Below are 13,129 nucleotides of genomic sequence, written 5' to 3'. Positions count from 1 at the left end.
ATTAACTTTTAACATGCTACGTGTACTGTGTTAACCTAACTGAGACTTGTTATAGCACTTATATATCATTGCTCTTTTTGTTATTTTTGATTGCTTCCACTGTCCTCATTTGTAAGTCGCTTTGGATAAAAGCGTCTGCTAAATGAATAAATGTAAATGTAACTTTATATAAAATATTATATAAATATTTATTTATTATTAGTTATTGATGCCTAATGCATTAACTGAATTGTTCTCAACCTAAATTGTCACACTCTCAAACCCCCCTTTTTTGTTTGTGTGTGTGTGTAGTTCACATTGTAGCCCATGACTGGAACATAATTACACGTTAACACCACCGTGCCCTACCCTTGATGTATGTACAGTATGTGTGTGTTTTTCCCTGTCAGAGGCAGCTTATTTGGCCCCAAGCAAACAGAGCTGCCTCCACACATATTTGCATTCTCAAAATTTGTTGCTTTAGGGCTAGAATTGGTACATCAACTGCTTTGTTTATATGGTAAGGTTTGTAGGTTGACGTTTACGATGTTACAAAATATGTAAGAACGGTGTTTGTTGTCAGTATGTCAAGCTTCTGTCATTTATATCTGTCTCTGGCTTTTTTTGCCGGGCCTCTTTGTGACTGACCCTTTGGCATTCATGTGTACAACTCTCTCTTTGGTCCTAGAGATCTTTCCTCTCCCCTTCTCTCTCTCACTCACCTCATTTAACTGAATGACAGGAGCGTACGGCAGCATATCATGTTGGGAGCGGAGGAGCAATAACAGTTATTTATCTTTCTTTTTTTATAGAACACCTTTCAAAAAAGCGTTCAGTTCACGCACAAAACACCTTCATCATCCTCCGGTGAAAGCACCCTGCCGCTAAATTAGTCACAGCTAAAATGGGTCAAGTCAGTTCTGACAGTTCAGGTGATGAGTGTAGATGCTTCATGCTGTTGATTTTCTGATGAAGACATCATCAGCAAGTGATATGACAGGACAGGTGCTAAAAATATGGACTATTCAAATCTATTTTCAGTGCAGCTGACATAAAATGTGTACCAAAAAAAGGCTCAATTTGTTCACGTTAGTAAATGCATAAGTCATAAATTAACAATGAGTTTTTGTATTGTATTAATGATATGTGTATAGCAGTTTATTAACTTGTTAATTCATGTTATTTTTATAAATAATATTTTAATGTGAATTTGTGAATTAAATGTTAATGTTTAACATGTACAAATGTATTCTTATTTGCAGAAATGAGCATAATGCTACATTGTTAAGTTTTGGTAAAGATGTTTTTGTTTTTTGTTCTACCAGTCACTTCAGGAAATGGCATGTGTGTGTGTGTGTGTGTGTGTGTGTGTGTGTGTGTGTGTGTGTGTGTGTGTGTGTGTGTGTGTGTGTGTGTGTGTGTGTGTGTGTGTGTGTGTGTGTGTGTGTTCTTGTCAAGATTGTGTAATACTCTGAAAGCTCTCGAGCAGGTGTTGGGACGGGCTCAGCTCATTGGAACACTTCATATCAAAAGTTAATAGAGATGGAATTTAATGTGGCATTGCTCTTCAAAACAGCCCCTGGCAACATTCAAATCACTTTTTTTCTTTCTTTCTTTCTTTCTTTCTTTCTTTCTTTCTTTCTTTCTTTCTTTTTTCTTTCTTTCTTTCTTTTTTTCTGAACCTTTTCAAATGAACTTGACAGATTTCTTCACAGTTATTTTCCATGTACTTGATACGCTGCTTTCAGCGCAAGAATTCATTTAAAGAATAGTATGGTCTGTGCTATTTTTCTTGAAAAAGAAGTGATGTGCAACCAGCCATTATCTACAATACAAAATGTGTGGCATACCATTAGTTTTTGCAACTTTGGTGGCTGAGTGATGCTTTGCAGTTGTCACGATGTTGGCGGTCACGCTTTGTTGTACTGTTTAATCATTTAGATCTTTCTTTTTCACCTATTGTGTATGGTTAGACAGTATCTTAAACACCTGACGATGCTGTAAGTATGAGTAACACCTGAGTGTAAGCCTGTGGTGATGAGGATGATTCAAGCACACAGTGTGATGCAATTCTGATTTTTGTGGTCTGTGACACCATCATCAAGCTGTCATCAATGATAAAGAGGATGTTGGGAAATGCAGTTGAGATTACCTCATACAATTTCTATTTAATAATTATATGTATATAAACTATAAACCCCATTCCTGAAACTCCAGCAGAGCAAACTTCTGTGTTAAAAAAAATAAATAACTTGTTGATTTGAACGTATCAATTTATTTTAGAATGGTATTATAAATGATTTAGACCATTGGTTCTTAACAAGGGCCCCTGGCCCACTAGAGGACCTAACCAAAATTCCAAGGGGCATCAAGCTTGGCATCAAGCTGGCTTAAAATGTTTTAAAATGAGACGAAGCGAGCTTACAGAAACAAAACCAATTTAATATATTTATTCATTACATTTACCCCCAAACTCTAGAACTGGACTTCTACAATTTAATTCATATTTATTTTGTATATTTTAGTACTGGGGGGTCAAAAATGTTAAAGGTTGAGAATGATTTAGTTTTAAATAAACATTTGTTTTACTTGTTTTATGACATGAATGAAGCCTATAAAAGGCATCCAAGGGCAAGTCTAAGCTTCTTGTTGCTCAACACTAGAAATATTATCACATCAGGGCAATAATTTTAACAGCAGATTTCTGTGTCAAAATGCTCCTGATGTCTTCATAGATAAATCATTCTTCTGGTGATTTGGAAACCACATTTCAGTTTGTGTCCTTAACCACAGGTATATCTTAACATGTGACTGCTGTAGGGCAGATCCAGAAGTCCTGTTGCCTAAAGCCAGCTGCTCTACCTTTTAAAGACTGTTATATGCTTCTGCAGCTGTTTTATCTCTGCATTGCCTTTGTTTGTGAGAAAGGCTTCTTTTCTTTTGTTTAAATAGGACTGCAGTTTTATTACAGATGCATGAAGTACATTTCAATTGTTTTATGGCAGTTACTAACCAAACTCTTCTCTCTTTTCTTTAGTACTCCACAGAACTGAAGAAGCTGTACTGTCAAATTGCCAAAACATGTCCCATTCAAATCAAGGTCCTTACCAACCCACCCCAGGGTGCAGTCATACGGGCCATGCCTGTCTATAAGAAAGCGGAGCATGTTACCGAGGTGGTCAAACGATGCCCGAACCATGAACTGAGCAGAGAGTTCAATGACGGTATATTACTTCTCGAAATGTGTTGTCTAGAAATGCAGTTAATCTTCAGCTTTGTGATATAATGGACTGACTTTTGTATTTAATAGGCCAAATAGCCCCACCCAGTCACCTGATTAGGGTTGAGGGAAACAGTCATGCTCAGTACATGGAGGATTCCATTACTGGGCGTCAGAGTGTGCTGGTGCCTTACGAGCCCCCTCAGGTGAGCACACTCACACACACATTTCAGAGAAACCTGGCTGTCCGTACATACACTGCACACCTGAAATCATCCCCAACAGATGTTCATTTAACATAACCAGTCTAGAAAATGGAACGAGGGTGATAAGTGTAAGAGACAACTGTTTCCTATTAACAGGTGGGCACAGAGTTCACAACCATCCTGTACAATTTCATGTGTAACTCCAGCTGTGTTGGTGGAATGAACAGACGTCCTATCCTCATAATTGTCACTTTGGAAACCAGAGAGTAAGACCATTTTAAACACTGGATAGTTTTCCTCTAGGGGAAATATAGAAATATGCATTAATTGCTTGATCGTTTCTTCAGTGGTCAGGTTTTGGGTCGACGGTGTTTTGAGGCTCGTATCTGTGCGTGCCCTGGACGTGACCGCAAGGCTGATGAGGACAGCATCCGTAAACAGCACATCGGCGATGGCACAAAGAGCAGTGAGGGTATGAAACGCCGTAAGTAGTGCTGGGTGCTGGTGACTGGGCTTCTTCTAACACAAACATATTTCCATCGCATGTTTCTTATTCCTAGATAGTTCTTACCTTCATACATACTGCGTGCCCTTTGTACAAACACACACTGCAACTTTTCCACCTGTTCTGTGCTTTAGCTTTACGTTTTGTGCCTAAGATCTTGTATTACGGCTGTTTCACTTCCTCTATCTCTGTCTTCCACAGCTTTCCGTCAGGCCTCTCACATCTCTCAGCTAAACTCCATCAAGAAGCGAAGATCCACCGATGAGGAAGTGTTTTGTTTGCCTGTGAGTATCTTAAATTTGTTTTTCCAATGTAAATATTCACTAGGGAAATGTTTTATTATTATTATTTTGAAAATCCACTTTTAAAGATAAATCTACATTCTTTTTCATTCTGAATTTCATTCTTTTTCATTAAGACAGGTTAAATATAATTATAATAACTGATTATTCATAACTTTTAATCATAATAAAAGTAAAATTCATAATTTTTAACCAATGCATTGGGTGCCCTCAGTAAATTATCAATTAAATATTTTACAGCATTTATTAATGTGGGTTAATGTTAATTTTTACATGCTTTTACATATACTATTTTACATTTCTCAAATTGTACATGAACAGTAGTGTATTACAAATTAACATTAACTTAGATGAATGAATGATGAACAACTTAAGAATACCTTTACAATTAAATGTATTTGTAGGCTTTATTGAAAGTGTCACACAACTATTTGACACTGAAAAGATAATCTCTCATTCATTAAGTAGATATTCAAAGTGAAGAACTGACCATAATTCAGGAGATTGATATCCAGGTTTACCCCTTCTCTCTCCTTCTCTGTGCTTCAGATAAAAGGCCGTGAAATCTATGAGATTTTGGTGAAAATCAAAGAGTCTTTGGAACTTATGCAGTTCCTCCCTCAGCAGACTATTGAGTCATACAGACAGCAGCAGCAGAACCTACTGCAGAAACAGTGAGTACCTTACAAATGTAGGAAGATTCCCCAGCAAAAATGAGGTGATACGTCCTCATTTGAAAAAATAAATAAATAAATAATAATAATAAAATGGAGGATTGTTCATAATCTCTTCATTTTTATAATGTGACTAGCCACAGTCAAACTGTAGGCACAAACTAAACTGTGTTAGCAAGGTCCACCCACAGATTGATATTTTTGTGTCAGTTTTTTCCTAACTTGATCAACTTTATTGCATGATTTTAACACTTATGGATTTGATTGTGATTGCTCATTGACTGACTGTGAACTGACTTTGTCATTTAAGTATTTGGTTTGTTTGTTCAGAAATTAATTTCCGTCCCATCTTAGAGTTTCTATAGTGCAAACACTGGAACTTAACGTGGCAGTCTAATTCTCTCACACTGATGGTATAATCTTGGCTACTGAATGAAGGAATTAGGTTGGATCTTGCATGTGATTTGTGTTGTGCATCATTGATGTTGTTAGCCTTAAAGCAAACCCTGCTGTTTTTGTGGACATAAATTCACAAAGTATTAATAACTGTTTTAAATTCTGCTTGGTTTGTCATTAAGGGTGTACCTTGCTGAGATGGTGCTCTGATTTATTCAGCCCCCCATTTTATGACATTTGGATTACCTCAGAACTGAATCTGAGTCTAACAAGTTTAAACTCTGTCTACCAATTGTTATTGGTCTTCAAGGTAAATGCAAATTTAGTCTGTATTCAGCCTTTTCTCAGAAATACATTCTGTATCTGCTGTAATCGTTCTCACCAGAGGGGGAGGGAGAGACCTGTAAATTGTGCTTTAAATGAGCCTTGTCACCCTTGCACTAGGATTAGGATGTCAATGCTTTTCTTCCTGTAAATTTCCTTAAAACAGCTCAAACCATCCACACCCAACTGAGCTGTTCAGTCACAACGTCAGTTTGTAGTTCAACTGGAATCACCATGGATTCCCTAGGGAAGTTCTAATAGCCTGTTTTCAATTATTGAGTAAATTAAAGAGTTAGGTTACGTAATCACACATATATTTTGGCAATTGTAGTCATTATGTTAGCAATTGTTGCAGAACGGAATGTGAAAATGGTTCAGTAATGTTAACCACAGACCACACTATACGTTTAAATCAAAAATCACTATTCTAAAACCACATAGATGTTCCCAAGGGAACCCATGGCTCAAAAATGCTTATTCTCTATTGGGTTTTAGTACTGTAAGCTGCTAAAATAGCTCTGTTTAGTGTGAGAAAATGTAGAAAGGCTTGTGATTTTAGGTTTCATTTGATCTTCTCAAGCTTTGGTCTGAGCTAAATGACTGTGTAAGAATGACCAGGTCGCCATTATCTTTAACACTGTCCCATTGTAGGACAAAGAGAGAACACACACTGTGAAATGTACATCTTTTGACACTCCTATAAACTTTCGAGTATAGCATGTTAATGCAATATATATTAAAGGCAGCCCCATTCTTGTTCTGATTTTTGGTTAACATTTCCAAGTAGCAAATGTTGTTTGATCCTTATCAGCATTGTCTGCATGCTGTTACTTCTCTCATTCATTCATAAACCTGTTTTTCTAAATAAACTTTTTTTCTTCCTTTTCAATAAAGCTCCTTCTGCCTTAGATTCAGTGGGTTGGGTGTTTTATTTTGTTGATTATCCTTTTCATACTTTCTCACTCTTGCTACAGTTCAAACATAGAAATTACATCCTTAGTTGCAACGTACTGCCACCTTCTGGAGAGATTGCACATTGCTAAAATATGAAAAAAAGTAATGCATCCTGTTTTGTAACTACCTGATGTTTCATCATTGTTTGAGACTTTTAGTAGCTGCCATCATTTTTTTTCAGCGCATTTAAATCACATTATGTAATTTTATTCAAATGAATTAGGATTGAAAGATTTGTATGTGCATAATTTTACAACATACCACATTTATTTTAGGCAAATATATTCAATATATACATACTGTATAATTCAAGTTTGATTTGCTCATCATCAGCTGCCTATTACGGTCTCTCTCTTTATGTTTTTTAATGATACAGTCTAATAACTTTTAATATTGTTACGCTCAATTCTTCCTGACATTTTGCTATTGCTCCACTTTGTCTTTCTTTCTTCTCTCTTGCCTGCATTTTCCTATCTTTCTATTTCTCACTGTCTATCTTTGACTCTTTCCTACAGCCTGTTAAGGGCCCGTTTGCGCTCTGAGCTTCTGGACCCAATAGGTGAGCAGAAGAGATGCTTCAGTGCTTCCTGAAAGTAGGAATCACATTCCTCCTCCCTCAGAGCATCCCTTGCTCATCTCTCTCCATCTCTTCTTCATCTCATCCTCTACCCCTCAAAGGGACTCCCTGTGCTTCTCCAAACTTTCACCTGTGGTAACTCCTAGACTTTTTCTATGCCACAAATAGGTTGAACACAGGATTTGGTTTCTACCACCCAAACACCTCGTTTTAAATATGTGAGCTCTCAAGTGAAGTCATTTTAGATATTTTTGGAAAGTTCATTGCATGATTTTGTCCCTCCAAAGTGTATTATCTAGACTATGGCGCTCGTTTATCAATTTAAATAATCAATTTTGTGTTCAATTTGCTTACACTCACCTTACAGTCAGATTGAGTTGCATTGATATTATTGTTCAATCATTTGAAGTGTCAAAAGTTTCTTAAAACATTTAATTTTCTATAATTTTTTAATGTTTCTTAAAGGGCCCTTGTGACTGAGGCGGCTTGTTTCCTCAGCATTTATTGTGTTTGTTGGACTGATCTGCTGGTATTGCACAGAAACCCATTGCACAGAAACAGTATAGCAACTTCTCATCTTATTTCTCTCTTTCTCTCTTCTTTCCATCTGTTTTTCTTCTTTCTATCTATCTAAACAATCCTGAATGTCGAAACTGACCAGGAACCAAGCACACATCTTTTTTTATGGGACTCATATTTTTTCTGTAAGATCTTGATGATGGTTCATCTTAAATAGCTTTTTGTTTTTGCCTTTTTGTCTTCATTTTATTATTGGAGCTGGACTCATTGAGTTGTCTATAAATGTGGGGGGATCGACTTTATCGATGACTGATTTTTGATAATGCTGGTCATGTTTTGTAAAGTGCACTGCTGGGCAGTAATTTGTGTGTTTTGTCTGGATTACTTGTTCATTTTCTTAAAGATGTATTTTCTGCTGTGTACATGGCAGTTAAGAGAAAAGGAAATGAATGCTATAGTGTTGTAAGATTCTTTTGTTGTTTCATATGAAATTAATGGTTGTTGTATTCTCAATGGCTCTTGCACTTTTGTCAGTTACTACTATTCAATAAATGACTTCTCTGCTTTTGTGTTCCTATCCCTGCTCTTCCTCTTTAATCTCTTTTCTTCTCCTTTATTTCTCGACTGTTTTTTTTACTTGAATTGTCAGGGGTTTTAGTCAGGGCATTTAAAAATATCAATAATGTCAACAAAAAAAGTAACATAAGTTCTATGGAGTTTGATGGAACATAAAATATATAGGTAACCAAACCATTTTGATAAAAAAAATTTTTTTAACTGTTAATGTTAATTATGAACATAATTAAATAATGGCATTTTTTTGTATGTGTGAACTATCCTTTTAATATTATATTACACATGTAGTTCATGTAAATTTTTATTTGTTGTTAAAGTAAATTGAAAGTGATGTGACATACGCACATACGCACCTGGAGCAGTGGGCAGTCATTAATGTTGCGCAGTAGTGGGTTTGGTGCCTTGCTCAAGGGCACCTCAGTCGTGGTATTGCCGGCCCAAGACTTGAACCCAAAACCTCAGGGTTAGGAGTCAAACTCCCTAACCATTAGCCCACAACTGACACATAAAGTACTAGACATGTATATGAATTTAGTTTCCTCTCAAAGTTACTTCAAAGCATATGCATGTTTATACTTCTTTGCTAAGAATTACAGAACAACACAGACATGTTCTGCACTTCTCCACAGTTTAGGCCATCCACAATGTCCAAAACATTAATAGGAAGCATTTAATCATTACAGGGATGCACATTTTCTGTAATATCCATGTGTAAGCTTAAGCAAGAGACTCAGCTTCAGTAATACAGAACCTGTATCATCTTCTCTCCCTCAGGAGCTCTCTGCCACCCCAGCCTTCCTTTGGTTCCAGTTCACCTACCCTCTGCAAGAACAAACTTCCATCAGTCAGTCAGCTCATCAACCCCCAACAACGCAACACACTCACCCCATCCAGCATGGCTGGAGGACTAACTGACAGTAAGGCTTCTATAAAATCATTAATAATTGAACATATATATATATATATATATATATATATATATATATATATATATATATATATATATATATATATATATATATATCATAGTTTGTCTACAAATGTGTCACTGTAGGTTAGGGCTAACAAAAGATCTTCTCATCGAGTTTAAGTGATTTTGGATCTAAAATGTACAGGATGAAAGTGAACCCTTTCTCCCTAGTGAAGAATATCCTGTCTGGGCTTGAGAAACACTCAGTTCTCAATGTCAATCTGACAGAGTTCCCATTTAAAATTGAACTAAATCTTTGTGGGACAGTCTGCCTTCCCTTCGGCACACTTTGGCACTGTCAAAATGTACTTACACATGACAAATAAGCATTCTCCTCTGGCCTACTACTGTGTGAAATGTGCCTCAGGTTTCACATGTTCTGAGATTACCTAATCCATATTTAGTGCCCCCCTCAGGTGTTTGTTATTTCAGGCCATTTCAGTCAAAGACCTGACATTTTAAGTAGCGTGTGTGTGTGTGTTTGTGTGTGTGTGTGTGTGTGTGTGTGTGTGTGTGTGTGTGTGTGTGTGTGTGTGTGTGTGTGTGTGTGTGTGTGTGTGTGTGTGTGTGTGTGTGTGTGTGTGTGTGTGTGTGCATAATATACAGGCTATAATAAATGTGGGCAGGATGGGGACAGAAAATATTGCATGATTTTATATTATTGGTAACATTACAATAGGGATAAACATTAGGTAATGCATTTGGTATCATGAATAAACAATGAACAATACTTTTTTTCCATATCGGTCAGAAGTTTGGAATCATTAAGATATATACTGTATATATATGTTTTATGTTTTCGAAATTAGTTTCTTATGCTGACTAATCCAGCATTTACTTAATAATATATTGTGAAATATTGCAATATTTAAAAACAAAAACGGTTTTAACTGTAAAACTTGCTCACCCCAAATGTCTGAATGATAATGCATAACGGTTTCTACAAAAATATTAAGCAGCTACTGTTTTAATCACTGATAGACATGCATCTTAAGCACCAAATCCACATATTAGAATGATTTCTTAGGAATAATGTAACCCTGAAAACTGGGGTAATGACTGCTAAACATCAGCTTTGCTACCACAGAAATAATTACATTTTATAATAAATATTATAACAGAAAGCAGCTTTTTGATTAAATAAATGCAGTATTGGTGAGCATTAGAGACATAATACAAATAAATAAATAAATGCCCAAACTTTTGACTGGCAGTGTATTCTTCATTGTTTTTCTCATGCTTTTTTCATTATAGATTGTACAAATTACAATGAACAAGTATTATGCTGTAAAAGTTTATTTTATGATTTGTTGCTGATACCTAATGCATTAACTGATGTTAATACAATGAACCTTATTGTAAAGTGTTACCATTTTATTTCCCTTCTTTTGAGGTTTATTACAGTCTCAACCCTTTCCCCTCCCTTCAGTGACCCCTCCCATGATGGGTGGTCCTGTTCCCATGAACACGGACATGAGTGCTCTGAGCCCCACCAACCCTCTGCAGCCTCAGTTACAAATGGTACCCTCTCACTGCACACCTCCGCCTCCCTACCCCATGGACAACAGCATTTCCAGGTACACAAATACACTTACAGTAAGTCTCTCTGAAATGGCTCACAGGCGAAAGTGTAATAGCATTACTGTAATCATGTCTTAAAGCTTAATATCTGTCAATTTCAGTTTCCTGTTGAGGCTGGGCTGCTCAGCCTGTTTGGATTATTTCACAGCCCAAGGACTGACCAATATTTACCAAATTGAGAACTACAATTTAGAGGTGAGGAATTTGCCTTTCTCCTTCATGTTTTTCATTTCAGTTCATATTTGGGAAAAAATATTTAGCATGTTAACAGGTATAGTCGATGAAAAAATGAGAATTAGCTGAAAATTGACACCCTCATGCCATCCAAGATGTATAAGAGGTTTTTCTTCTTTATTGCAACTGATTTTGAGAAATTTAGCAATTTGCTCACTAAGTGGATCCTCTGCAGTTAATGGGTGCCGTCAGAAAAGGAGTTCAATACAGCTGATAAAAACATAAAAATAGTCCACAACACTACTCACATCTGGTGATCTGAAGAGCTGCATGTTTGTAATGAATCCAAGACGTTTTTAACTTTAAAACTATCCATATTATTGCAGTACATAGAGAGAGAAAAAGATACAGAGAGAGATATGCAAAGATCATGCACTGTCTAAATCAGATCAAAAAATAGTTCCAAACAAATATTTTGCTGTATTTTGAGAGGACAACAGGGGATATGTGTTTTCATAGAGGATTATAACTCATTTTGTTAAACTTCAAACATCTTGTCGGATTTTTTTGTTTTTTTACATACAATAGCTTTTCCCTTCACAAAACCTTATTTTGTCAACTGGAGTTGTGTGGATAATTTTGAACACTCATTCTAAAGGCTCCCATTCACTGCAGGGGATCCATATCAAAATATGCAATGCTGTGTGTCTGGGTTGACGGAGAGATCAGAGCAGTGGCTACTGTATTCATGAGCTCTGTGGTATATCTATCCACAGGACTTGTCCAGGCTGAAGATTCCCACAGACTTCCAGCACATCATCTGGAAAGGAATCATGGAGTATCGACAGACCATGGAGTTTTCTCCACCTCCCCACATCTTGCGCACCTCTAGTGGGACATCCACTGTCAGTGTGGGCTCTACCGAAGCCAGAGGCGAGCGTGTGATCGATGCAGTGCGTTTCACTCTTCGTCAGACCATTTCATTTCCTCCACGAGACGACTGGACCGATTTCTCTTTTGACCTGGCTCCAGATTCTCGCCGCAACAAGCAACAGCGCATCAAGGAGGAGGGAGAATGAATGTAGTGCATCACAGTTCACAATAATACACGTACATACAGTGTCAACAGTGCACATTTACTGAACACACACACTTATGCGCTGTTTTCTATTAACACACTTGGTGTTGGTCCAGATCGTTTCACAGTTTTCCTCTGCAAGTGATGATTAAAAAAAAACTGTAAGCCACATAGACTAGTTCCCTTAAACTTAAATGGGCAGATAAAATGCACTTAAAGTCCTTTATGGTTTCATTTTTCTTCTGGTGGATTTAGCTCTGGTTGTCATTTCAAGCCCCTTTATTGAACGCAAACAGCTGTAGCTGAGGGGAAATGGTGCTTTGCTAAATTGTGTTTTTTTTTTTTTTTTTTTTTTTTTTTACTGTTTCTTGAGACACAGCACTTAAGAAATGCTAACATATTATTTCTACTTTCAAAATACACACTGAACTTTTGGGGTTTCTTTCTTGTTACATGGCCAAAGGTATGTTTTTGTTTGTTTGTTTTTGTATATATATATATATATATATAAAATAATTTTCCTCCGAGCAAGAGCTTAGTGTTAATTGTATTTTTTTGTGACGATCATTCCTTGCGGTTGAACAATGTTTTTTATGTTGACGTATGTCAGCATTGATTGTATGTATTTCAAATCGCACATGGTTCTTTTCTTTATTCTCACAGAAAGTGTTATTCATCCATGGTGTAAGACTGATGAGATTGTTGTCATGTAGCCTTCATGTAATACTGTAACCCCTTCTTTGTATCTTTTATTTGAGTTGCAAACACTCTGATACTATTACGTTGCAGTGTGTAAGTATTGAATGCTTCTGACAGTTGTGATAATGCATAGACATTTGCTGGCCTCTAAAAGTATAAAGGTGACTTACATTGATACACTGCCAATGTAATGTGGCTTCAGTATTTTTTGAAAAAATTTCCACCACTTGATACTTATTAGCCTGTTGTGGCAATATTGTACAGATTTTTTTATTCCGCTTTCATGTGACAACTGCGTAAACAATTCTTTATCAAACTATTAAGGAATTATTGTAAATATTTAGCAATGTACTTATTTTGATATAAACAAAATAAAACACATGTAACACTGATTG

General features: G+C 36.4%; 1 protein-coding gene across 21 annotated transcripts in view; it reads left to right on the top strand.

Moving 5' to 3' along the window:
• Positions 1-13,126, top strand: part of LOC132161222 (tumor protein 63-like) — a 42,869-nt gene extending 29,743 nt beyond the window's left edge. For 2 of the 21 annotated variants that reach the window (XM_059571121.1, XM_059571127.1), the window contains 11 exons: positions 3,017-3,203; positions 3,290-3,405; positions 3,562-3,671; positions 3,753-3,889; positions 4,112-4,194; positions 4,762-4,886; positions 9,007-9,149; positions 10,457-10,489; positions 10,596-10,779; positions 10,885-10,978; positions 11,734-13,126. In XM_059571121.1, coding sequence (XP_059427104.1) covers positions 3,017-3,203; positions 3,290-3,405; positions 3,562-3,671; positions 3,753-3,889; positions 4,112-4,194; positions 4,762-4,886; positions 9,007-9,149; positions 10,457-10,489; positions 10,596-10,779; positions 10,885-10,978; positions 11,734-12,036 — 1,515 coding nt within the window. In that variant the 3' untranslated portion in view covers positions 12,037-13,126. Of the gene's footprint in view, positions 1-3,016; positions 3,204-3,289; positions 3,406-3,561; positions 3,672-3,752; positions 3,890-4,111; positions 4,195-4,761; positions 4,887-7,075; positions 8,234-9,006; positions 9,150-10,456; positions 10,490-10,595; positions 10,799-10,884; positions 10,979-11,733 lie in introns of those variants that run through there. The other 19 variants (XM_059571122.1, XM_059571128.1, XM_059571138.1 and 16 more) reach the window with 14 other exon arrangements.
• The last annotated feature ends 3 nt before the right edge of the window (positions 13,127-13,129 follow it).

Source organism: Carassius carassius, chromosome 17, assembly GCF_963082965.1.
Source record: "Carassius carassius chromosome 17, fCarCar2.1, whole genome shotgun sequence".
In the NCBI taxonomy this organism is placed as follows: domain Eukaryota; kingdom Metazoa; phylum Chordata; class Actinopteri; order Cypriniformes; family Cyprinidae; genus Carassius; species Carassius carassius.
Note: the sequence above shows the minus strand (reverse complement) of the source record. Positions and strands in the feature narration are given on the sequence as shown.